The sequence below is a fragment of the Phyllobates terribilis genome, unplaced genomic scaffold (genome assembly GCF_046119375.1).
Source record: "Phyllobates terribilis strain yellow unplaced genomic scaffold, ASM4611937v1 Scaffold_5__5_contigs__length_657084704, whole genome shotgun sequence".
NCBI lineage: Eukaryota > Metazoa > Chordata > Amphibia > Anura > Dendrobatidae > Phyllobates > Phyllobates terribilis.
The window spans coordinates 183,923,117-183,947,192 of record NW_027362765.1 but is presented as its reverse complement, the minus strand read 5'-3'; the positions used below and the strand labels follow the sequence as shown (position 1 = coordinate 183,947,192).

Genomic DNA, 24,076 nt, shown 5'->3' with positions numbered 1-24,076 from the left:
ATCGCTGCTGTGTCACGGTTTTGGTGACGCAACAGCGACCTCACCAGCGATGTCGCTATGTGTGACACTTTGCAGCGATCAGGCCCCTGCTGTGAGGTCGCTGATCGCTGCAAAGTGTCCTGGACCATTTTTTGGTCGTTGCCCTCCCGCTGGTCAGCACACATCGCTGTGTGTGACCAGCGGGAGCAGCGATCAGGCTGGTAACCATGGTAAACATCGGGTTACTAGGGGCACACGCGCACCTAGTAACCCGTTGTTTACCATGGTTACCACTCTGCTACAGTGAGCGGGAGGTTACCACTCACTTTAGCAGGCTGGTAACCATGATAAACATCGGGTTACTAGGGGCACACGCGCACCTAGTAACCCGTTGTTTATCATGGTTACGAGCCTGCTAAAGTGAGCGGTAACCTCCCGCTCACTGTAGCAGAGTGGTAACCATGGTAAACAACGGGTTACTAGGGGCACGTGTGCCCCTAGTAACCCGATGTTTACCATGGTTACCAGCCTGCTCCTGCTTCAGCAGCAGGCTGGTAATCAGGAGCAGGACATCGTGGAAAGATTCTTTCCACGATGTCGCTGCTCCCCTGATCGTTGGTGAGCCTGCCTGTTTGACAGCTCACCAGCGACCACATAGCGACGCAGCAACGATCCCTGACAGGTCATATCGTTGTTGGGATCGTTGCAGCGTCGCTAAGTGTGACGGGGCCTTAAAACATGGAAGTTTATAATGAAAGAGCAGGTCTCTGATGGTCCAGACAGCATGAATCATTGTAGCTGGTTGCCTTTAACATACTTGACAGATTGCTAGGAGAGCTGCAGTGTAAATGCTGATTTTCCCTAAAGAGTTCATTAAGCAATGCAGAATGTTCACAGAAATCAATGGCCATTCATTGATTTCAATGGATGCCTGTTAGTCCCTAAAGCCCTTCTATCAGCCAAATTACCCTTAGTAGTCTTCAAATAGTTACAAAATTGTCAATTTAGTGACATAATTAAATGCTAATAAACCCAAACTAACCTAAACTTAGCCTTAAAAGGAATCTGCCAGCAGGATTTCACCCCCAATCTATTAATATGTACCTCTTTCAAATACAAGTCCAACAATACCTTTACATGGTCCATTCCTCCGTTATTTAGAAATCAGTGTTTGAATTGACATGTAAATGAGGTTGAAACATTATTATAGATCTGAAGCCTTTGTCACTCCAGCTCTTTTCCTCGCACTGCACTGCATGCTTCTTTACTGACAGCCCATATGCTATGTGACTTCAGGCAAATGAGGCATCAGTCAAAGCAGGGCTGAAGCAGAGGTGAAGACACAGTGCGGCAACTGTTGCTCGGGCACCTCCATTTTGGAGGAGGTGCCTTAAATGTGGGAAGTCCTCTGGCCATTGGCCGGGGACTTTTTAGGAAGACGCGCGCAGTCCCTTTAGGAGGGGGGGAGTGCGCGCGCCCTAAGCACTCTGCTGGAGGAGGAACGCGCGCCGGCCACAGCAGGGAACGGAGCGCAGGGAGAAGCCGCGCCAGGAGCCGGGGGGCGAGAGAGACGGTGTCCCTGTCTGAAATGGGGCAGAGACACCGCTGCGGCGACAGAGAGAGGAGCGCGGAGGTGAGAGGGACGGCGTCCCTGCCTAGCAGAAGGCTGGGACGCCGATGCTACACAGTCCCTTTTCATTCAGACGCAGACAGATAGTACGGGTTGACACTGTTGTACCCTCGGACTGCAGGACAGCTTGAACTTGTTTGGATGTTAGTCGAGGTTCTTTATCCACCATCCGCACAATCTTGCGTTGAAATCTCTCATCAATTTTTCTTTTCCGTCCACATATAGGGAGGTTAGCCACAGTGCCATGGGCTTTAAACTTCTTGATGACACTGCGCACGGAAGACACAGGAACATTCAGGTCTTTGGAGATGGACTTGTAGCCTTGAGATTGCTCATGCTTCCTCACAATTTGGTTTCTCAAGTCCTCAGACAGTTCTTTGGTCTTCTTTCTTTTCTCCATGCTCAATGTGGTACACACAAGGACACAGGACAGAGGTTGAGTCAACTTTAATCCATGTTAACTGGCTGCAAGTGTGATTTAGTTATTGCCAACACCTGGTAGGTGCCACAGGTAAGTTACTGGTGCTGTTAATTACACGAATTAGAGAAGCATCACATGATTTTTCAAAGGGTGCCAATACTTTTGTCCACCCCCTTTTTTAGGTTTGGTGTGGAATTATATCCAATTTGGCTTTAGGACAATTCTTTTTGTGTTTTTTTCATTGAAGACAAATTAAATGAAGAGAATAATACCAAAGAATTTGTGATTGCAATCATTTTCAGGAAGAAACTGAGAATTAGCTGACAGAATTGCAGGGGTGCCAATACTTTTGGCCAGCACCGTACGTATAGCCTTAGAGTATGTTCACATGGAGTTTTTTCAAGGAGGTTTTTTTTAGTTAGCAGATTTTCTCCTAAATTCTACTCAAAAAATGCTTAAAGACGCTTGAAGCACTTTACCTATCCATTTCTATGGGAATGCCACTTTACTAATCATATGAGAATGTTTTTGAGCTTTTTTTCCCCTGAAGAGGTGTTGAAAAATGCTTGATGGAACAAAGAAAGTGCTTGTCACTTCTTTAAAGTGGATGCTAGAAGAAACCTCTCCAAACTAGGCACTGTCCAATCAAAAGTCTGCAAAAAACGCTTCAGGAAAAAAACTCTTCAAAAGCTATTCACAAGTTGGGATGAGTGGACCCGTGGAAATTCGGTTTTGTCAAGTTTGACCGATCTTTAGTCCAAAGTTCAGTTCGGGTACCCCATAGAAATCAATGGCGACCTGAACTTTGGAACTGGAAAATCTCTGTCTCTCTTTCTCTCTCTCTTTTCTTCCTGAACTGCAAAACGGACTTTCCGGAACAGTTCAGGTTCGCTCATCTCTATTCATAATCTCTTCAGGAAGTGCTACAGAGAAAGAAAAACTCCACCAAAAACTCCTCCCAAAAAGGGGATTTTCCTGAATAAGTTTCTGCATGAAAAACTCATGTTTTTTGTAAGCCTCAAAAAAACTCTGTGTAAAAATAATCTAAGTGGGAAGGTTATGATTTATGTACAGTAGTCTTGTGTATTTTATGCTGTGTGCTCCAATAATCTTTTGATGACAGTAGTAGTGTGGTTTACATAGGAATCAGTTGTGCTCTCCCAATCTTGTAACATATGTGAAGAGGACCTTAAATTAGATTTTATTTTTAATTTAAACAGAGTACCTCCTCCGCCTATCGTTGCTGCACTGCTTCTGGAACAGTTTTTCTTTTTCTTCTGTGTCTTCTGTGTCTGTCCATTCCAAAGTTATATCCTCCAGTATTAAAGAGAACTCAGTTTGCAAGTTTTCCCTTCAACCAACTTGGCAAATACCACAAAACTTCTTTGTGGGCATTTGCTTTTTCTCCTCTATGATGCTGGCCATTCAAAACATGTCTTCGTCATAAAGGGGTAAAAGCAAACACTCACAAAGAAGGTCACAGCTGCAGCATGGAGTGAAAAATGGACTGTAAATACATTGCGTGACCATACCCTAATTGTGTCAGGACCAGAGCCCACTGGAACATTCTCAGATAGTCTGTTGTGTGAAAAAGTGTTTGCCCCCTTCCTGATTTATTCTTTTGCATGTTTGTCACACTTAAATGTTTCAGATCTCAAAACAAATTTAAATATTAGGCAGAGATAACACAAGTAAAAACAAAATGCAGTTTTTAAATTAAGGTCTTTATTTTTAGGGGAAGTGGAAGTCCAAACCTACAGGGCCATGTGTGAAAAAGTGATTCCCCCCCTTAAAACATAAATTAACTGTGGTTTATCACATCTTTGGGAAGCTGAGTTCAATTTCCCTGATTACTACCACACCTGTTCTCAATCAAGAAATCACTTAAATAGAACCTGCCTGAAAAAGTGAAGTAGACCAAAAGATCCTCAAAAACTAGACATCATGCTGCAATCGACTCATCCAAGAGGTCACAAAAGACCCCACAACAACATCCAAAGAACTGCAGGCCTCGCTTGCCTCAGTTAAGGTAAGTGTTCATGACTCCACCATAAAAAAGAGACTGGTCAAAAATGGCATGCATGGCAGAGTCCCAATAAGAAAACAACTTGAGGGCAAAAAGAACATAAAGGCTCATTTTGCCAGAAAACATCTTGATGATCGCCAAGACTTTTGGGAGAATACTGTGTGGACTGACGATACAAAAGTTGAACTTTTTTGGAAGGTGTCTGTCCCATTACAGCTGGTGTAGAAGTACAGTAACACAGCATTTCAGAAAAGGAACATTATACCAACAGTAAAATATGGTGGTGGTAGTGTGATGGTCTGGGGCTGTTTTGTTGCTTCAGGACCTGGAAGACTTGCTGTGGTAAATGGAACCATGAATTCTGCTGTCTACGAAAAAATCCTGACGGAGAATGTCCTGCTATCTGTTTGTGACCTCATTCTGAAGTGAACTTGGGTTATGCAGCAGGACAATGATCCAAAACGCACCAGCAAGTCCACCTCTAATTGGCTTAAGAAAAACAAAATTAAGACTTTGGAGTGGCGTAGTCCAGACCTTAATCTAATTGAGATGCTGTGGCATGACCGTAAAAAGGTGGTTCAAGCTCAGAAACCCTCCAATGTGGCTGAATTACAACAATTTTTGCAAAGATGAGTGGGCCACAATTCCTCCAGAGCATTGTAAAAGACTCATTGCCGGTTATCGCAAAGCTTGTTTGCAGTTGTTGCTGCTAAGGGTGGCCCAACCATTTTTTAGGTTTAGGGGCAATCACTTTTTCCCACAGGGCCCTGTAGGTTTGGATTTCTTTTTCCCTTAATAATAAAGACCTTCATTTAAAAACTGCATTTTGTGTTTACTTGTGTTATCTTTGTCTAATATTTAAATTTGTTTTGTGATCTGAAACATTTATGTGTGACAAACATGCAAAAGAATAAGAAATCAGGAAGAAGCAAACATTTTTTCATACCACTGTATATTCAGACAGGCCAAATGTCCATGTTTATGGGGGGTTGGATGTCATGTACCACTTGGCTGACAGCTTTTAGTCTAGGGCTAATATCTTATAAGGCTACCATTTATACCGCACCTCTCATTCACACAGGTACAGAAATTCTCAAGTATTTCATTATAGATACCTAATGTCTAAATGATATTTTGGATGCTTGACTGAACTGTTTTTGACTGTGTAGTGACATATTGTATACTCACAGTTATTACTATATACCCTATGGAGGGTAATCTAGAAAATATTAAGTACCTAATTACATATTTTATAAGGTTTAATGGTAATTGCTAGTCACGCAATATAGATCACGTTTTAATTATAGAGCACTTTCAAATTGTGTACAATACAGTGTCAATATAACAGCTAATACTCGACAGTCCTCTTAGGAGAGGGAATTTGTTGAGTACAGTATATTTTATCAGGAAAACATACACTATATACTGCATGAACCTCACTGACAATATTGGTACATGGGTGCTGTTTACTTGTTGTAGATGAAACAATTGGCTATTTAATCGTTATTAATTATGTTGATTAAACATATTTAAAGGGGTTGTCCAGTCCCAACCAATAAGTCTGCAGTCACTCTGTGTGACTGCAGACTTATGAATCCCCCGAGCGCACGGAGTGTGAGCTGCGGGGATTCACCAGTTTCAGACCAGAGAACGGAGGGTACGTATGAGTTATACATACCCCGGCCAGTGAGTGCTTCCTCGCTCCATGCAAGTGTATGGAGAACGAGGCCGCTCCCACTGGCCGGGCGTATGTATAAAGCATACATACCCTCCGTTCTCTGGTCTGAAACTGGCGAATCCCCACAGCGCACAGTGCATATGCTGGGGGCATTCATAAGTCTGCAGTCACACAGAGTGACTGCAGACTTATCGGTTGGGATTGGACAACCTCTTTAAGTGTAAGGCTATGTGCCCACGATGCAGAAATGCTCCGGATTTTTCCTGAGCGTTTCTGCATCTCCCTGGCAGAAAAAACGCATGCGGATTGTACATGCGGATTGTACATGCGTTTTTCCTGCCAGGGACATGCGGATGTGAAGCGTTCTTCACATGCATTTCCGCATGCGGGTTGACAAGCGCTTTCCAAGCGATTTTAGCATCACTTGGAAAGTGCTTGTCAACTTGGTCACACTATATAAATCCATGCAAACGGCATGGATTTATATAGTGTGACCGTAAAGAATGGTAAAAAATAAATCTTTACTTACCTTCTGATGGCCCCCGCAGTCTTGCTTCGCTCCATCCTGGCTTGCTGGCAGCTCGCGGTACACTGAAGGACCTGCCGTCACATGACTATGACGTCAGCGCAGGTCCTTCAGTCCACAGCGCGCTGCCGGCAAGTGAAGACAAGGAGACCGGGGGCCACATGCGGATTATCATTGGGGGACATGGCAGACCTTCTGCCATGCATTTTTTAAGCGTTTCTGCAACGTTTTTGCCGCTGCGGAAACGCTTAAAAAAACGCATCGTGGGCACACAGCCTAAATAGGCTAAATAATGTCGACAATGCAGAAGAGTTTTGTACAGATCTTCTACTAAAAAGCTGTTACCTGTATGTTCCCCATAAAACAATGAATTGTTTGAGGATGTTTAGGGATTTTCATTGCTTATAAGAACAAGAAAATAAAGTTCACCTTTAAAAATCTTGACCATACTTCTCTGCGTCCCGCTCTACTCATAAAACTGCTTCTTCTATGTCAGCCTGGGAATTAAGCCCCCCATACACATTAGACTAACCTCGACTGATCCCTCCAATATTGATGTCTAAAGTGTATGGAGCTCAGGACAATTGATTGTTGGAGGAGTTAAATATCCGTCATGTTCAAATTCTCTCTTCTAAAACAAAAGGATCAGTTGTTGAAATTACAAAAGCCCAATCCTTCCTTCCAACCACCACATCATCTGTTGAGGAACAGTCGAGAGGCCACCATATACATCAGATGGTTGGACCGTCTCGCTGAAATCAGTGGCTTTGGCTGTGTATGGTGCCTCCAAACACATCTAACGTGTACGTGGGCCTTAAAGCTGTCCATACACATTTGATATGGACTGAACCCACAAATGTCATTGAAAAATATATGGAGAAGGAGAAAAGTATCGGACAGTTTGATTTCATCTTTCTGATCCTTTTGTTATCCAGGAACTTCTTCCTCTATCTCTACTGAGGACATATGTACACTCAGCTGAGCATGTATAAGTGTAAATGTCCAGGTGAGTTAGTGGTTGGCTAAAGGAGCATTTGGCAAAGAGCTAGCTATCTATTTTGTATGGCCAAGACAAAACAGGCAATTCTTGCCCCCTTGGTTCACAGAACCAGTACCACATATACTGTGAAATGTGCTCGATCTACCCCGAAATTGGATCTCCCACTCCCCCACCTTACACAATAGACTGCATGGACGATTTAGTTTACTTACAGTAAATATTCTGTCAATATTATTTTTTTAAATAATATACCACTTTGATGGTCTTAAGTGTGACAGCTTCCTGAAGAAGCACACTTTCTGTGTGGCATAGTCAGTGTGTATTTTGTTTTAAGCATTTTTATTTTTGTTTCTTTGTTTTTTTGCGTTCATTTATTTTTACTTACAACATAAAGATCTACATGTGTTTATAGGGAGAGGTCTCTGGAGACATAAATAAAAGTTTCTAAACACCCTCAGGCTACTTCCCAGAGACTCTTTATTTGGTCTGTATGTCCATAGACATTTATTAACACGAGCATCAAATGAAGGTTCAAACAGAGCAAAGTAAAAGCAGTATATTAAGAACTTAGCTTCACTGCTAGACTAAACAGTTTCCAAACACCATCCTCCACTGTAATCGAAGTCCTCGACTTTTCTTCTTCAGACTAGTTGATAAAGGGGTAACCTGGTTATAATAAAAAAAAAGACTCCAACCTGCAAAAAAATATGTTCTAGTACATATAACAAACAAAAATTAGGTATCTACCCAACTGTAATAACTTAAATAATTCATTCCACTGGTTATTTGGTGCGAAATCTGAATAAAAAAATAAAACAAGACCATATCTTTAGTCTGTATTTGAATCACAAAAAATACACTGCTCCAAAAAATAAAGGGAACACTCAAATAACACATCCTAGATCTGAATGAATGAACTATTCTCATTGAATACTTTGTTCTGTACAAAGTTGAATGTGCTGACAACAAATCACACAAAAATCATCAATGGAAATCAAATTTATTAACCAATGGAGGCCTGGATTTGGAGTCACCCCCAAAATTAAAGTGGAAAAACACACTACAGGCTGATCCAACTTTGATGTAATGTCCTTAAAACAAGTCAAAATGAGGCTCAGTATTGTGTGTGGCCTCCACGTGCCTGTATGACCTCCCTACCACGCCTGGGCATGCTCCTGATGAGGTTGCGGATGGTCTCCTGTGGGATCTCCTCCCAGACCTGGACTAAAGCATCCGCCAACTCCTGAACAGTCTGTGGTGCAACGTGACGTTGGTGGATGGAGCGAGACATGATGTTCCAGATGTGCTCAATCGGATTCAGGTCTGGGGAACGGGCGGGTCAGTCCATAGCTTCAATGCCTTCATCTTGCAGGAACTTCTGACACACTCCAGCCACATGAGGTCTGGCATTGTCCTGCATTAGGAGGAACCCAGGGCCAACCGCACCAGCATATGGTCTCACAAGGGGTCTGAAGATCTCATCTCAGTACCTAATGGCAGTCAGGCTACCTCTGGCGAGCACATGGAGGGCTGTGTGGCCCTCAAAAGAAATGCCACCCCACACCATTACTGACCCACTGCCAAACCGGTCATGCTGAAGGATGTTGCAGGCTGCAGATCGCTCTGCACGGCGTCTTCAGACTCTGTCACATCTGTCACATGTGCTCAGTGTGAACCTGCTTTCATCTGTGAAGAGCACAGTGGTGTTCTGTGGCAAATGCCAAGCGTCCTGCACGGTGTTGGGCTGTGAGCACAACCCCCATCTGTGGACGTCGGGCCCTCATATCACCCTTATGGAGTCGGTTTCTAACCGTTTGTGCAGACACATGCACATTTGTGGCCTGCTGGAGGTCATTTTGCAGGGCTCTGGCAGTGCTCCTCCTGTTCTTCCTTGCACAAAGGTGGAGGTAGCGGTCCTGCTGCTGTGTTGTTGCCCTCCTACGGCCCCCTCCACGTCTCCTGGTGCACTGGCCTGTTCCCTGGTAGCACCTCCAGCCTCTGGACACTACGCTGACAGACACAGCAAACATTCCTGCCACAGCTCGCATTGATGTGCCATCCTGGATGAGGTGCACTACCTGAGCAACTTCTGTGGGTTGTAGAGTCCATCTCATGCTACCACGAGTGTGAAAGCACAACCAACATTCAAAAGTGACCAAAACATCAGCCAGAAAGCATTGGTACTGAGATGTGGTCTGTGGTCCCCACCTGCAGAACCACTCCTTTATTGAGTGTGTCTTGATAATTGCCAATAATTTCCATCTATTGTCTATTCCATTTGCACAACAGCATGTGAAATTGATTGTCAATCAGTGTTGCTTCCTAAGTGGACAGTTTGATTTCACAGAAGTTTGATTTACTTGGAGTTATATTCTGTTGTTTAAGTGTTCCCTTTATTTTTTTGAGCAGTGTATATATAAATTGCAGAGTAATTTATGAGTGCATTAAAACAGCAGCAAAAATAATCCAAGACCTCATATAGCCATGTCAGAAAATAAAAAAAAGGTATGGTTCCTGAAATTTGGAGAAGCAAAAAAATGAAAAAAAAAATGGCTGGTGGTCATAATGGTCGTTTTAGGGCTATTCGTTAAAGAAAGCCTATCGTCAGGTCAAAAATGGCCAGTTTTTACTGTTATTCTATTCCTGCTGCTACCGTAAGTATTCTGCTTTTTTCTTTTTTTCAACCAGTTCAAGATCAGGCCATTTACCTGTTCCTAACGAGGCATATTTTTTTTTTTCGTACAAGTAGTTCAAAGAGCTGTAAAAAATGTAGTCATCTGGATATTCAAATAATATTTGCCTATTTTTTACGTGAGGATAATTTTTATGTCATTTTCGTTTTCTCTTCTTTTACTTTTTTCTTTTGCCAATATCACCCAATATTAGTGTGAAAGTAAAGGAAATATGTGTCTGTTTTTCACTTTTTTTTAATTTTCTTATGACCACAAAGGACCAATGAAATACACTTTAAAATTTGTTCTCCTTTACATACCAATTATTTTGGATATGAACACAATTTTTTTTATGAGTGGCTGGGCTAGTAACTGCGATTTGGATTGACAGGTTTCACTAGGGGGTATTCTTTAGACTGCTCTGCATTATTATCCCAAAAGCACTCTCCCCAGGTAAAGACCATAAAAATTGTCACTAAATAAAAAGGTCTATATTATATATATAATTTGAAAAAAAAAGAAGAATATACTGGGAGCAGTAAAAATAAAATAAGATCACAAATTGGCCACTTTTGACCTGTGACAGGTCCGCTTTAAAGGGAAACTGTCAGTAGGATCAATTCTTTAAGCCATCTATATGGACATGCAGTTCATAGAAAGTTAAATAAAATGATAGTTTGATATCTGCAATCCAATGTCTTAGTCCTGAAAAATCCATATAAGCTATTAAGATCTATAGGCTGGACATAGATCTCCCCGAGAATCAGCCTCCAAAGCTTATTTTAAATTAAAGGGGGTGTTACCAGTGTGAGAAATGTAATGACAGACAGTCTGTTCTCTTGATCTACATGTCACACACTGGTAATGCCCCCCCATTTCATTTAAAATAAGCACTGGAGGCTGATATAGATGGCTTAGGAGGATTCATCTTACTAAAAGATTCCCTTTAAGAGGTTAAAGTGGTTGTAAAACAACTAAATATATCTGCTGGACCGTTTATTATTAGAGGAGTAATATGGTAAAAGCAAATTTTCTGCTTGAAAAAAGTTGTTTTAATTTGAGGAAAAAGATTAAAGGCACCTTGGATTGAGAAAGTTACCCCAATTTTACGATATGAGCCCTTATCCCTGTGATTCCATTTCTGGCTTTGTTTCCACAAGAGACAGTTTCCTGTGATGGCACGTGACCAGTGATGGGTGATGGATGACTGACTCATTTCAATAGCTATGGCTACATCACTGGTTACATGCCAGAAACTTTCTCCTGTGTCGAAACAAAACTGGAAGTGGAGTGGATCCAAGACCAGCAATGATGTCTCGAGATCGAACAGCTTTTCTTATTCCAGTAAGTTTCACCTTATAATCATTAAAAGATTTTTTTGAGGGTGAACAATTCCCTTTAAAACAGGGCTCGACAAACCCAGGCGCCTGGTCGCCAGTGGCGCCTAGAAAATGTTGTCTGGCGCCTAGAAAATGTTGCCTGGTGCTTGAGGAGTTGAGAAGAAAAAAAAATACTCTCAATCCAATCCCACCTCCTGCACGGAGTCATCCAATCGGAGGAAGCAGGGACAGTATCGCTCAGGCCGCCTTCTCCACTTTGCTCCGCCCCCCTTATGCTCCGGGACTGGACAGGGAGAGTTGGGTTACGGGGGAAGCAGGGCCGGCGTCAGCACCCGGCGTACCCGGGCAAGTGCCGGGGCCCTGGAAAATCAGAGGGGCCCAGCCGACCACTCACTGTCGGGGCCCGGGCCCACACACCCACCCGCCCACTCACTGTCGGGGCCGGGCCCACACACTGTCGGGGCCGGGCCCACACACCCACCCGCCCACTCACTGTCGGGGCCGGGCCCACACACCCACCCGCCCACTCACTGTCGGGGCCGGGCCCACACACCCACCCGCCCACTCACTGTCGGGGCCCTGGCCGCTTCCTCGGCACCTGTTCAGGGACGCAGGCGCTGCTTGATTGCCGGCACTTCCCCCAGACATGGCCGCGCGCTGTCCGGCTGTGTCTGCTAGTAATGACACGGCAGGGTCGACGGCACTGCACCTTTAATTGTGCTTGTGTGTCGCTCCTGCCGCGTCATTACTAGCAGACACAGCCGCACAGCGCGCGGCCATGTCTGGGGGAGTGCCGGCAATCAAACACCGTCGGAGCGGAGGTCCTGCACAGATGGGCGGGAGGGGCCCGGACCCGACCGCAAGTGGGCCCCTCTGATGTTCCAGGGCCATGAAGTCTGTGACACGCCGGGGGCCCTGCACTGCCCCATACCCGAGGAGCTGCTGGACAGGACACTGGACCGGGGACAGGTGAGTGAGGCTTCCCCAATCCCCATATTAAAAATATTAGTAATGGGTCTGTGTGAGTGCATGTATGTGAATGTCAGTGTATATGACTGTGTATATATATTTGTCTGTTTTATCTATGTGTATGTCTGTATGTGTACATATGTCTGCGTACCGTGTGTGCGCGCGCATATGTCTGCGTACCGTGTGTGCGCACGCATATGTCTGCGTACCGTGTGTGCGTGCATATGTCTGCGTACCGTGTGTGCGTGCATATGTCTGCGTACCGTGTGTGCGCACGCATATGTCTGCGTACCGTGTGTGCGCACGCATATGTCTGCGTACCGTGTGTGCGTGCATATGTTTGCGTATCGTGTGTGCACACGCATATGTCTGCGTACCGTGTGTGCGCGCGCATATGTCTGCGTATGTGAAGGATGAGGGGGCAGGCTGGGCCATGTGTAATAAATAAATAAATATATATATATATATATATATTTATATATTTATTTCTCCGCCGTATCTGTGCCTCATGAATCGTGTATGTGTTAAAAGGGCCCACTGAGACTCTTTCGCCCGGGGCCCAGAAAAACCTGGAGCCGGCCCTGGGGGGAAGGATCGCTGTGGCCGGGGGCCCGTTCTCATCTCCCGCTACCTGTGTAAGTACATACAAAGGCCGTGCTCCCCGGGGAGGCGCCGTGTGTGAGGGGGTCTATATGTACAGTTTGTCAACAAAAAAAATTCTGGCTCCTAAATTTTTTGGCTGGCTCCTAGATTCTGAACAACTTTGTCGACCCCTGCTTTAAAATACTTTATTAAAGGGGTTTCCAGGATAAGTAAAGCGGGCTGTCTTTTTTCCCCAGAAACAGTGCCACTTTTGTCACAGCTAATAGATTGGCATTGCTCTTGGGAAAAAAAATCCAACCTCTTTTTCTAATTCTGCACAACCCCTTTAAGATACTTAGGTCAACCAAAAATGATTGTCCAAATGTTGACAGCTGTCAAAGATCTCTCACCGTACTGATTAGCTCTTTGTATCTGACTTGTCACAGAAGGAGACAAGCCATGAAGCATGCACACAGCGTGAATACAGGTCAAGCAGAACTGCTTCTTCACTTTGTCTTCTATGTGTACATGACAGTTGAAGTCGGAGTTCAGGAATTTCTACACGTCACAATCTTTTTGTTAGTCGGTCACGGAAGATTGTGAAAAGCTTTGGTATTTACTAAAATTTTGAATATGTAACATGCTCTGCCACTAAATGACTTAATTGTCTTTTTTAGGGGTCAGCTGATGTCGGCATTACCCCACCTGTCCATACATCCAATGGCTTGGAAAGGTAGGATCACGGACTGACTCATGAATGAAATGTTGGGTAATATGTACTAAAGTATGCGATTCCCATTCTGACAAATAACATTATACAATCATTGCGTGCCACACTTAATATAAAACACAAGATGGGAGTTATGTAATGGGAAGCTCTTGGCATGTGATAAATGTGTGTGGTTCTGATATTATTGAATATGTAGTCACGTTATGGGAATGTAGGCAATTATACTGAAATAACTGTTCCTAAAAGCATTATATGCTGGTTTATGGAATTTTATATATACATATATAAATAAATATATATATATATATATATAATATATGTATGTATAAATATTTATGTCTGTGTGTGTGTATGTGTATGTGTATATATATATATTAGGCAGGTAAGGTGCGTTGATTACTGCACATCTTGGCAACCTATCTTTATCTCCCTTGGAAACAATGTATCGGATATGTTGAAATCTGAAGACTTATTAGATGGTTGTCCGATCTACAGATATTGTTGTTTCAAGACATAGAGAAGAAAGAGACCGATAGTTATATATATCTATATGTTTGTCCCTTCGTCCTCTCTCGAGCTTATGTGTATATATACAGTTGTGCTCAAAAGTTTACATACCCCAGCAGAATTTTTCCTTTCTTGGCCTTGTTTCAGAGAATATGAATGATAACAAAAAAACTTTTTCTCCACTCATGGTTATTGGTTGGGTGAAGCCACTTATTGTCAAACTACTGTGTTTTCTCTTTTTAAATCTTAATGACAACTAAAAACATCAAAATGACCCTGATCAAAAATTCACATAACCCAGTTCTTAATACCTTGTATTGCCCCCTCTAACATCAATGACAGCTTGAAGTCTTTTGTGGTAGTTGTGGATGAGGTTCTTTATTTTCTCAGATGGTAAAGCTGCCCATTCTTCTTGGCAAAAAGCCTCCAGTTCCTGTAAATTCCTGGGCTGTCTAGCATGAACTGCGCGCTTGAGATCTCCCCAGAGTGGCTCAATGATATTGAGGTCAGGAGACTGAGATGGCCACTCCAGAACCTTCACTTTGATCTGCTGTAGCCAATGACAGGTTGACTTGGCCTTGTGCTTTGGATTGTTGTCATGTTGGAACGTTCAAGTACGTCCCATGCGCAGCTTCCGGGCTGATGAGTGCAAATTTGCCTCCAGTATTTGCTGATAATGTGCTGCATTCATCTTTCCTTCAACTTTTACCAAGTTTCCTGTGCCTTTGTAGCTCACACATCCCCAAAACATCAGCGATCCACCTCCGTGCTTTACTATAGGAATGGTGTTGCTTTCATCATAGGCCTTGTTGACCTCTCTCCAAATGTAACGTTTATAGTTGTGGCCAAAAAGTAAAATTTTGGTCTCATCACTCCAAATTACCTTGTTTCAGAAGTTTTGAGGCTGGTCTCTGTGCTGTTTGCGTATTATAGGCGAGATACTTTGTGGCATTTGCTCAGTAATGGCTTTCTTCTGGCGACTCGACCATGCAGCCCATTTTTCTTCAAGTGCCTCCTTATTGTGCATCTTGAAACAGCCACACCGCTAGTTTTCAGAGAGTCCTGAATTTCAGCTGATGTTATTTGTGGGTTTTTCTTTGCATCCCGAACAATTTTCCTGGCCGTTGTGGCCAAAATGTTTGTTGGTCTACCTCACCGTGGTTTGGATTTTACAGAGCCCCTGATTTTCCATTTGTTAATCACAGTTTGAACGCTGCTGACTGGCATTATCAATTACTTGGATATTTTTTTCACAATCCAGAAACGTCAGTGGCTGGATGAAGAATGCAAGAGTCTGTCTGGATCCCAGAAACTCACTCAGCTTTTATGCACACACACTGATTACAAGCAAACAGGTCACAGGTGAGGATGTTACCTTTAGTAGCCATTCAAACCCATTTGTGTCAAATTCTGTGCATGTTATCAGGCCAAAATCACCAGGGTATGTGAACTTTTGATCAGGGTCATTTGGATGTTTTTGGTTGTCATTAAGATTTAAAAAGAGAAAACACAGTAGTTTGACAATAAATGGCTTCACCCAACCAATAACCATGAGTGGAGAAAAAGTTTTTTGTTATCATTCATATTCTCTGAAACAAGGCCAAGAAAGAAAAAATTCTGCCGGGGTATGTAAACTTTTGAGCACAACTATATGTATATATATATATATATATAAACAAAAAATAGGAAACAGCACAAAAAATATTTTTTTTGGTGCAAGAAAGCCCCCCAGGTACATACCAGTCCTTTGAATATCCATGTAAAAATATGGAGGCAGCACACTGTATATATATATATATATATATATATATATATATACAGTATATGTAAAAATATGGAGGCAGCACACAGAATAGAATGAAGTGATAAGGTTTAATAGCCCATGTGGCAACGTTTCGGACCAAAACGTTGCCACATGGGCTATTAAACCTTATTACTTCATTCTATTCTGTGTGCTGCCTCCATATTTTTACATATACTGTATATATATATATATATATATATATGTATATATATATATATATATCTTTCTCCTATATATCTTGAAACAACAATATCTGTAGATCGGACAACCATCTAATATGTGCTACGTGTTCGGCTGACATTATTTGCCCCAAATTCCGTGGAAAAAAAGTCTTCAGATGTTAACATATCCGATACTTTGGTTCCTACGTAGATAAAGATAGGTAGCCAAGATGTGCAGTAATCAACGCACCTTACCCATATTATATTTAAAGTACAGACCAAAAGTTTGGACACACCTTCTCATTTGAAGATAGTGCACGCAACCTGTAGATAGAGGTGGCGCTGTTTTTAGATGATGGCGGCCATATCTCTCTAATTCTGGCTAATCCGAATACACACACACACACATATATATATATATATACAGTACAGACCAAAAGTTTGGACACACCTTCTCATTTAAAGATTTTTCTGTATTTTCATGACTATGAAAATTGTACATTCACACTGAAGGCATCAAAACTATGAATTAACACATGTGGAATTATATACTTAACAAAAAAGTGGGAAACAACTGAAAATATGTCTAAAAATTTTTGGTTCTTCAAAGTAGCCACTTTTTGCTTTGATGACTGCTTTGCACACTCTTGGCATTCTCTTGATGAGCTTCAAGAGGTAGTCACCCGAAATGGTTTTCACTTCACAGGTATGCCCTGTCAGGTTTAATAAGTGGGATTTCTTGCCTTACAAATGGGGTGATAGTCCTACTGAATAGACTGTTAGAATTTGTATTATTGCAAGAAAAAAGCAGCTAAGTAAAGAAAAATGAGTGGCCATCATTACTTTAAGAAATGAAGGTCAGTCAGTCCGAAAAATTGGGCAAACTATGAAAGTGTCCCCAAGTGCAGTTGCAAAAACCATCAAGCGCTACAAAGAAACTGGCTCACATGAGGACCGCCCCAGGAAAGGAAGACCAAGAGTCACTTCTGCTTCTGAGGATAAGTTTATCCGAGTCATCAGCCTCAGAAATCGCAGGTTAACAGCAGCTCAGATTAGAGACCAGGTCAATGCCACACAGAGTTCTAGCAGCAGACACATCTCTACAACAACTGTTAAGAGGAGACTTTGTGCAGCAGGCCTTCATGGTAAAATAGCTGCTAGGAAACCACTGCTAAGGACCGGCAACAAGCAGAAGAGACTTGTTTGGGCTAAAGAACACAAGGAATGGACATTAGACCTGTGGAAATCTGTGCTTTGGTCTGATGAGTCCAAATTTGAGATTTTTGGTTCCAACCACCGTGTCTTTGTGTGACGCAGAAAAGGTGAACAGATGGACTCTATATGCCTGGTTCCCACCGTGAAGCATGGAGGAGGAGGTGTGATGGTGTGAGGGTGCTTTGCTGGTGACACTGTTGGGGATTTATACAAAATTGAAGGCATACTGAACCAGCATGGCTACCACAGCATCTTGCAGTGGCATGCTATTCTATTTATTTTTCAACAGGACAATGACTCCAAACACACCTCCAGGCTGTGTAAGGGCTATTTGACCAAGAAGGAGAGTGATGGGGTGCTACGCCAGATGACCTGGCCTCCACAGTCACCAGACCTGAACCCAATCGAGATGGTTTGGGGTGAGCTGGACCGCAGAGTGAAGGCAAAAGGGCCAACAAGTGCTAAGCATCTATGGGAACTCCTTCAAGATTGTTGGAAGACCATTTCCGGTGACTACCCCTTGAAGCTCATCAAGAGAATGCCAAGAGTGTGCAAAGCAGTCATCAAAGCAAAAGGTGGCTACTTTGAAGAACCTAGAATATAAGACATATTTTCAGTTGTTTCACATTTTTTTGTTAAGTATATAATTCCACATGTGTTAATTCATAGTTTTGATGCCTTCAGTGTGAATGTACAATTTTCAAAGTCATGAAAATACAGAAAAATCTTCAAATGAGAAGGTGTGTCCAAACTTTTGGTCTGTACTGTATATATGAACAGCATTGTGGCATTGGTTTATCTCCCTTGAGAATAAAGGATCAGGCATATTGAAATCTAACTGCCTGATCCTTTTTTACCTTGATATTTGTAGAACGAACGTCAGGCCAAATACGTGGTACACATTAGATGGTTGGCTGGTCCTATTGAGATGGCCACTTTGGGATACGTTAGTGTAATGTGTATTAACGCCTTCAAAATGTGAGTCCAATATGTATGAATAACGCTGTACATTATGTCACTGCAATTGTATGACCATGCTCCTTCAGTAGGTTTTAGCTGAGCTAGCATTGCTTATCTCCCTTGAGAACAAAGGATTGGGCACATTGAAATCCAACTGCCTGATTGCTTTTCGCCTTGGTACCTGTGGAACGAAGATTGTTGGCTGGACCTATCGAGATTGCCATCTCAGGACACATTAGCCTCTTGTGTATGACCACGTCTAAAATGTGGGCACGAGAGAGATCTTTAGATTATGTCTTGCTATAAATAATTGGTAAAAAATACAATAAATTTGGACTTATTTTTGTGCCTCAAACTTCTTTTGTACCGTGTCTATGGGTCTGTCATGAGGCAATAGCTGTCAGAGGAATGTTCACTGTTAGTAGGACTGTACCCCTGGATTTAGTGTTCTTGAGTGCTCGATAAAGAGAGTCCCCTGATACTTAGCAGATCCAGCCCAGCTGGGCTCAGCACTATCCCAGTATGTGAATGTAATATCCACATCCATCTGGAGAGAATGACAGCAAGGTTAATACGGAGTGCAGGCTCTGTCATAATCCCCTCCCCCGCATGCCTGTCCTCTCTTTTCTAAGTCCTTTTCTTGTAAGCAGAAGCTTCCTATTTCTTGTCTTAGTTTCTGTAATGTTTCCTAACTTTTTTCCTAATTTATAGAGTAAATAACCCTGCGGTACTAATATTTCAGGATTTTGCTGCTTCTTGAAGTTGACCGTGTACTCGTGCATTGTCGACTTTTCTTTTCCTGACATTTCTCTGTAGTCCTCCCTCCCTCCTTATACTTTTTCGGACCATTTTCCAAATTCCTTGGCCGCAGGATTTACGTAAACAAGTTTATTTTTAGGCCCGAGGTCTCGCTCTGATTAGACTGGCTCCCTACTTTCCCACCAGCTCAGCAGCAAAGGAGTCTGGGAATCTGTAAGGATTATGTACAGCTACATTTCTTATTAGAAGTTTCTTATCGTGGTATGCGGCAGGAAATGGCCAAATCGTCTAAAGAATGGTTTGTCTAAGCCTTAAAGGACAATTACCTGGAAAGCTTAAGATTAATTAATTTCAGCAAGTTGCTTTTACTGAATGTTTGTCTGACCTATGAATATTAGGGGAATCTGTCCCAACACTTAGCAGCTGTGTCTTCCTCAAAGGATCTTGAAAGGATCTTGTCTTTATTAAATATTTTCCACATGTTAGTATGTATTTCCCATTGCCAATATATTGGCAACTTTTCCCAGCAGTGTACAGAGATCGTCACATTCACATCTGTCCTTACAGACAATTAATAGAGTATTAGAACAAGATTCATACAAATGTTGTACATGTCTATAAAAGGATCATCTATCACCATGATGGTGGACACAACTCTGAAGCTTCCTTCATTCCTATGTACCACTCAAGCTTTGACCTTCTGTTCACTCACCTCACTTAGGCTTAGTGCACGTTGCCTTTGTGCCTACTGTCAGACATATACTGTATATTCTTTTGTTATGCTAGAGTAACAACTCACTCGGGATAATAGGTAAAGCTAAAAAAACTGCAAATGACCGCGTCGGTTCCTGTACAGACTAGAGATCCTGACCCCGCAGTCCCTAGTGGTTCCTGCGTGAGCTGAGATAGCCTTAACCACAGACTAGAAGATGGCAACTTGGGCCTATGCTGCCTGAAAGGCCGTGAATTGCTTCACGTTCCTCCTAAAGAACCGGAGGGCAGAGCAGAGTGTGAATTACTTACAAAAGGGAAAGTGTGCTGAAAAAGGAAAGATCTCGGAGTGAGTAAAATAAACCACAAAATACAAAATAAAGTATAAAGTACGTACTATTAGATAATATGCAGCCTACTTCCCAAAAAGAAAAAGAAGATAGGTACAGAACAGACTCAGCAAAGAGCAAAACTGATATTCCAGCTAAACCCTAGCTGGAATATCACTGACTGGCTTTAAACTACAGCAGAATGGATGAAGATCCAAAAGAGACTATCACCAGCAGCAAATGCCAGCAGCGGAAGAGGATATAAAGCCGCACCCGGAAGGTGATAGGGTAGACAAATGAAAACACCTATGCAATGCTAAACAGACTGCAGCCAGAAAGACAGAACCTAAACACCCAGAGAAAAGGTGTGTCTGCTGTGGCTCGGCGGACAGAGAAGTAGACCACAAAACACAAGCTCAAGGGTTTGAACCCAGGAGCATGACATAATCTTGTATCCATCCAACAGTGGCTATTCTTAGCAGATGTTGTGAAATCCATCTACCATAGGGCTTCACTTTAAAACACAATGGCCCTGATACAACAAAGTGTTTGCACCAAAAATCTGGCCTAAAACACTTTGAAAAGTCCCAAAATGTTTGCATAACTTGAGGTTGTGCAACTTTTGCCACTTTCACTCCAGTTTTGCTTAGCTCTGCCAAAATGAGCAGAGCTGGGGAGAGACTGGGGCAGAGCACCATAGCTTGGCTAATTCATGGAGAGCTGTGGCAATACTTTACTCCAGAAATCTTACTTCGGTCCCTGACAGGAATAAAATTTATGGTGTGGAGCACGGAGGCCCAGGCCACTTTTCAGATGCACCTGATTCTAAGAGACATTTGTCTCAAAGAAGGAGTGTCTGACTCCAACACACACCCCTCATCAAGACCGGCGTTGTTCACACCAGTCTTCATGATCAGAGCCATTATATTTTGCAGTGGCCCTCTGTATAGGAGAGCAGAGTCTGCTGCCCTTTCCTATACAGTTAATTAAACTGTAATGCAAACCTGTTAGAATGAGGCCAAAAGGATAACCTTTTTGACTTTAGACTAATAAATGGAGGCCTAGTAAGTTGTTAGGCAGCATATCCGTAGCAACCAGAATGACAGACATGACTGGCTGTTCAGTCCAAAACCTAAATTATAGCTGTTATTCAACTTCTTAAAACCAGCTGCAAAGAAGGAAATAATACTCTTTTCTTTCTTCCTCTACAGTAGTCATGTCCCATACTACTGGCATCATCACGCAACTTTGAATGATAAGAAAGAGGGACACACACTGCGGCGTGCATAGCGCACTGTGGCAGTTTATTATATTTTACACTAAACAAGTACCTTAACTTTGCCTAGTCCTTTATATGAGCCTGCACAGACATTTTCCTCCTAGTGAACCCTTTTAGTGTTCTCATACACTATTGTAACCCTTTCATGGCCACCACAGTGCTCATTATACAGTAAGATGTTCCCAGGGAACACTTCCCCACAAACAGTATGATGCCCCCACAGTGACCAACACATACTGTATATTGTCTCCACAGTACATGTCCTCCCTACACACACAACTACACACAGCTCTGTAACATCAAAAATACACACACTTTGCCTGTGTCCTGCTCCTCCTCGACACTGCCCTCTTCATATGACCTGAGACTGTGTCTTGACTTGAAGGTCCTGACAGGACCTTCAATCTTTACATAGACTGAACGGTGGAGGAAGGAATTGTCTATTCCTTGCTCCACTGTCATATTCAGATGAATCTGTGACCTAAGGACATAGATACAGCAAAAGTCGGGACATACCCCCAAACCTCTTCAATTTCTGGATCCGGGAAGGTTAGGAGGTTTGACCACCATGACCACGAATAGTTACTAAAATGAGCTGCTCAGCTGATAACCCTCCCATTTCTATGGCCAGCTTTAGAGCAGCAATGGGGTGATGTGTGTCTACAGTAGTAAGGGGAGGTCATTCTGTTCCTCAGGCAGCTAATGTAATCAGATTGTTAGAAATATGTGTTTATCCCTTCCATTACAGATGGAAGGACATTGCCTCAGGACATCGAACATGTATTTATATTTAATTCTAGCTATATTTATACCATCAGATTTCTGCCAGCAGAAGTCCAGGGTAATGCCAGCAGTTTACAATCTGCTAGCCGTATGTCTTGTATCACTTCGCTCTTACAGTGGTTCTTCTTTTTTCCTTTAATATTCTATATAGAGACTTTTATATCATTGAGGTGCATTGACTGGCTAATAATTGGCACGTCTAAATGCACCATTACTGTTCTCTCTCATCTATATCACAATCCCGTCCTGCGCTCCCGCTCCTCTATTTTTACCTTTTGTCTCCCTTCCTCCAGTTTTTCTGACTCAGCACCATCATTACACAAATCATTCTCTCTTTCCCAGTGATTCAGCCTCCCGTCCCCCTCCTCTTCCTCCTCCTTCATACATTCAGTCTGCATTGCTGCCCCATCTCCTTTGCCCTTCATCTGACTGTCTGGGTGCAGGCATTGGCCCAGGCCCATGGTTTGTGTGGTTTCCCTCCCTTCCTTCAGGTGGTTAAATTAAACACAGCATATTGGCGTGGCCAAGCATTCCTTCCTGCTGGGCTTGCAACATCCCATGGCACTTTTAGAGGCATAATCCTGTGGTATAAGTTTAGCCCTCTGGCATGAGACTTTCTTAACCAACTATCCTGGTATTTCTCCAGGGCCTCGTGCTTCTGATTTTTTCTTTCTTTTTAAAGAGTAACTATCATGGTGATTTCATACATTTTTATAATTAATGGAAAGTAGCAAAGTATTTGTTAATCCCCCCAGAGGGTGAGAGTCACATGAGTGTACAAAACGTTAAAGGGGTTTTCCCACGAACAAAAGTTCATTTTAATCATAGATCATGGAATGATAATAAGTCCCACAAATGGATGTTAAATAAAATGTTCCTGTGCTGAGATAATCTTATAAATGTGCCCCTGCTGTGTACTGTGTAATGGCTGTGTCTGACCGTTCAGGAACATGGTCTGATCATACCACATCTCCAGGGCAGGGAAGGAAACAAAAGAGTATACAGACAGGACAGCATGGGAGCACTTTCATTCATGGGAAAACCCCTTTAATTATAAAAACATCTACATAGTTGTCCGAATTAGCAATATGAATTTCCCATTGCTTTGCATTGGTACACAATGTCATCCACAGAATAGTCAAGGAGCCCCTCGAAAGAGGGAGAATACCACCTCTGATGTTTTATGTAATTAGTAGAGACCCTGTTCCCGCGTCCCGTCCAGGCTTCCATGGCAGCCGGTCTTCATCTGTGCTCCCAGCATCAAGGACACCTCTGGTGCTTATTAGGCCTCACGCGACGTCATGACCAGTTGCAAATATAACCAGAATTGATGCCAGACCAGGGCGACAAATAGCTCTTTAGTTATAAGCAAATTCTTGGTACATTTCCTCAAAATTTATGTCACATTTCTCTGCTATAGTCTATATTCAGACTTCAGCACAATGGGACCACCAATGTCAGATGTCAGGGGAGAAGAGGATCAGGCTGTTGGATCTCAACATGCCCAATCGTTTTGTATTCAGGGGAGATAATTTGTCAACAGAGATGTCTAGCTGGGGCATACTCTTATCAGCCTATTAAAAACACATGTATGTTCAGGAGATTATCACTTAGAAATTGAGGATAAATGAATATGTTTTTGTAGCTGTTCTTTTTTCTGTCTAGTATCAAGGCAATATTACCTAAAAAGGCCTATATTGTTTTCCGAAAGAGGATTTGTCAGCTCTCCTGACTGTTGATATGAGCCGAAATAGGGACAATGCTCACATAGGGTAATAGAGTTTGAGCATTGGGAATAAAGGGTGGTATTTGAGGATCTGGGAATATTTAGCTTGCAAAAGAGAAGACTGAGAGGAGACTTAATAGCGGTCTACAAATATCTGAAGGGCTGTCACACTGTAGAGGGATGAGCTTTATTCTCATTTTTACAAACAAAGACTAGAAGCAATGGGATGAAACTGAAAGGGAAAAGTTACAGATTAGATATTAGAAAAAACTTTTTGACATTGCGGGTG

General features: G+C 42.6%; 1 protein-coding gene across 3 annotated transcripts in view; it reads left to right on the top strand.

The window, feature by feature from the left end:
- The window catches only part of PLEKHH3 (pleckstrin homology, MyTH4 and FERM domain containing H3), an 81,375-nt gene that overhangs the window by 29,425 nt on the left and 27,874 nt on the right, over positions 1-24,076 (top strand). For 2 of the 3 annotated variants that reach the window (XM_073683592.1, XM_073683591.1), the window contains exon 2: positions 13,501-13,556. The exons of the other annotated variant lie outside the window; for it this stretch is intronic. In XM_073683592.1, coding sequence (XP_073539693.1) covers positions 13,501-13,556 — 56 coding nt within the window. The remainder of the gene's footprint in view (positions 1-13,500; positions 13,557-24,076) is intronic. 3 annotated transcript variants of the gene reach the window in all.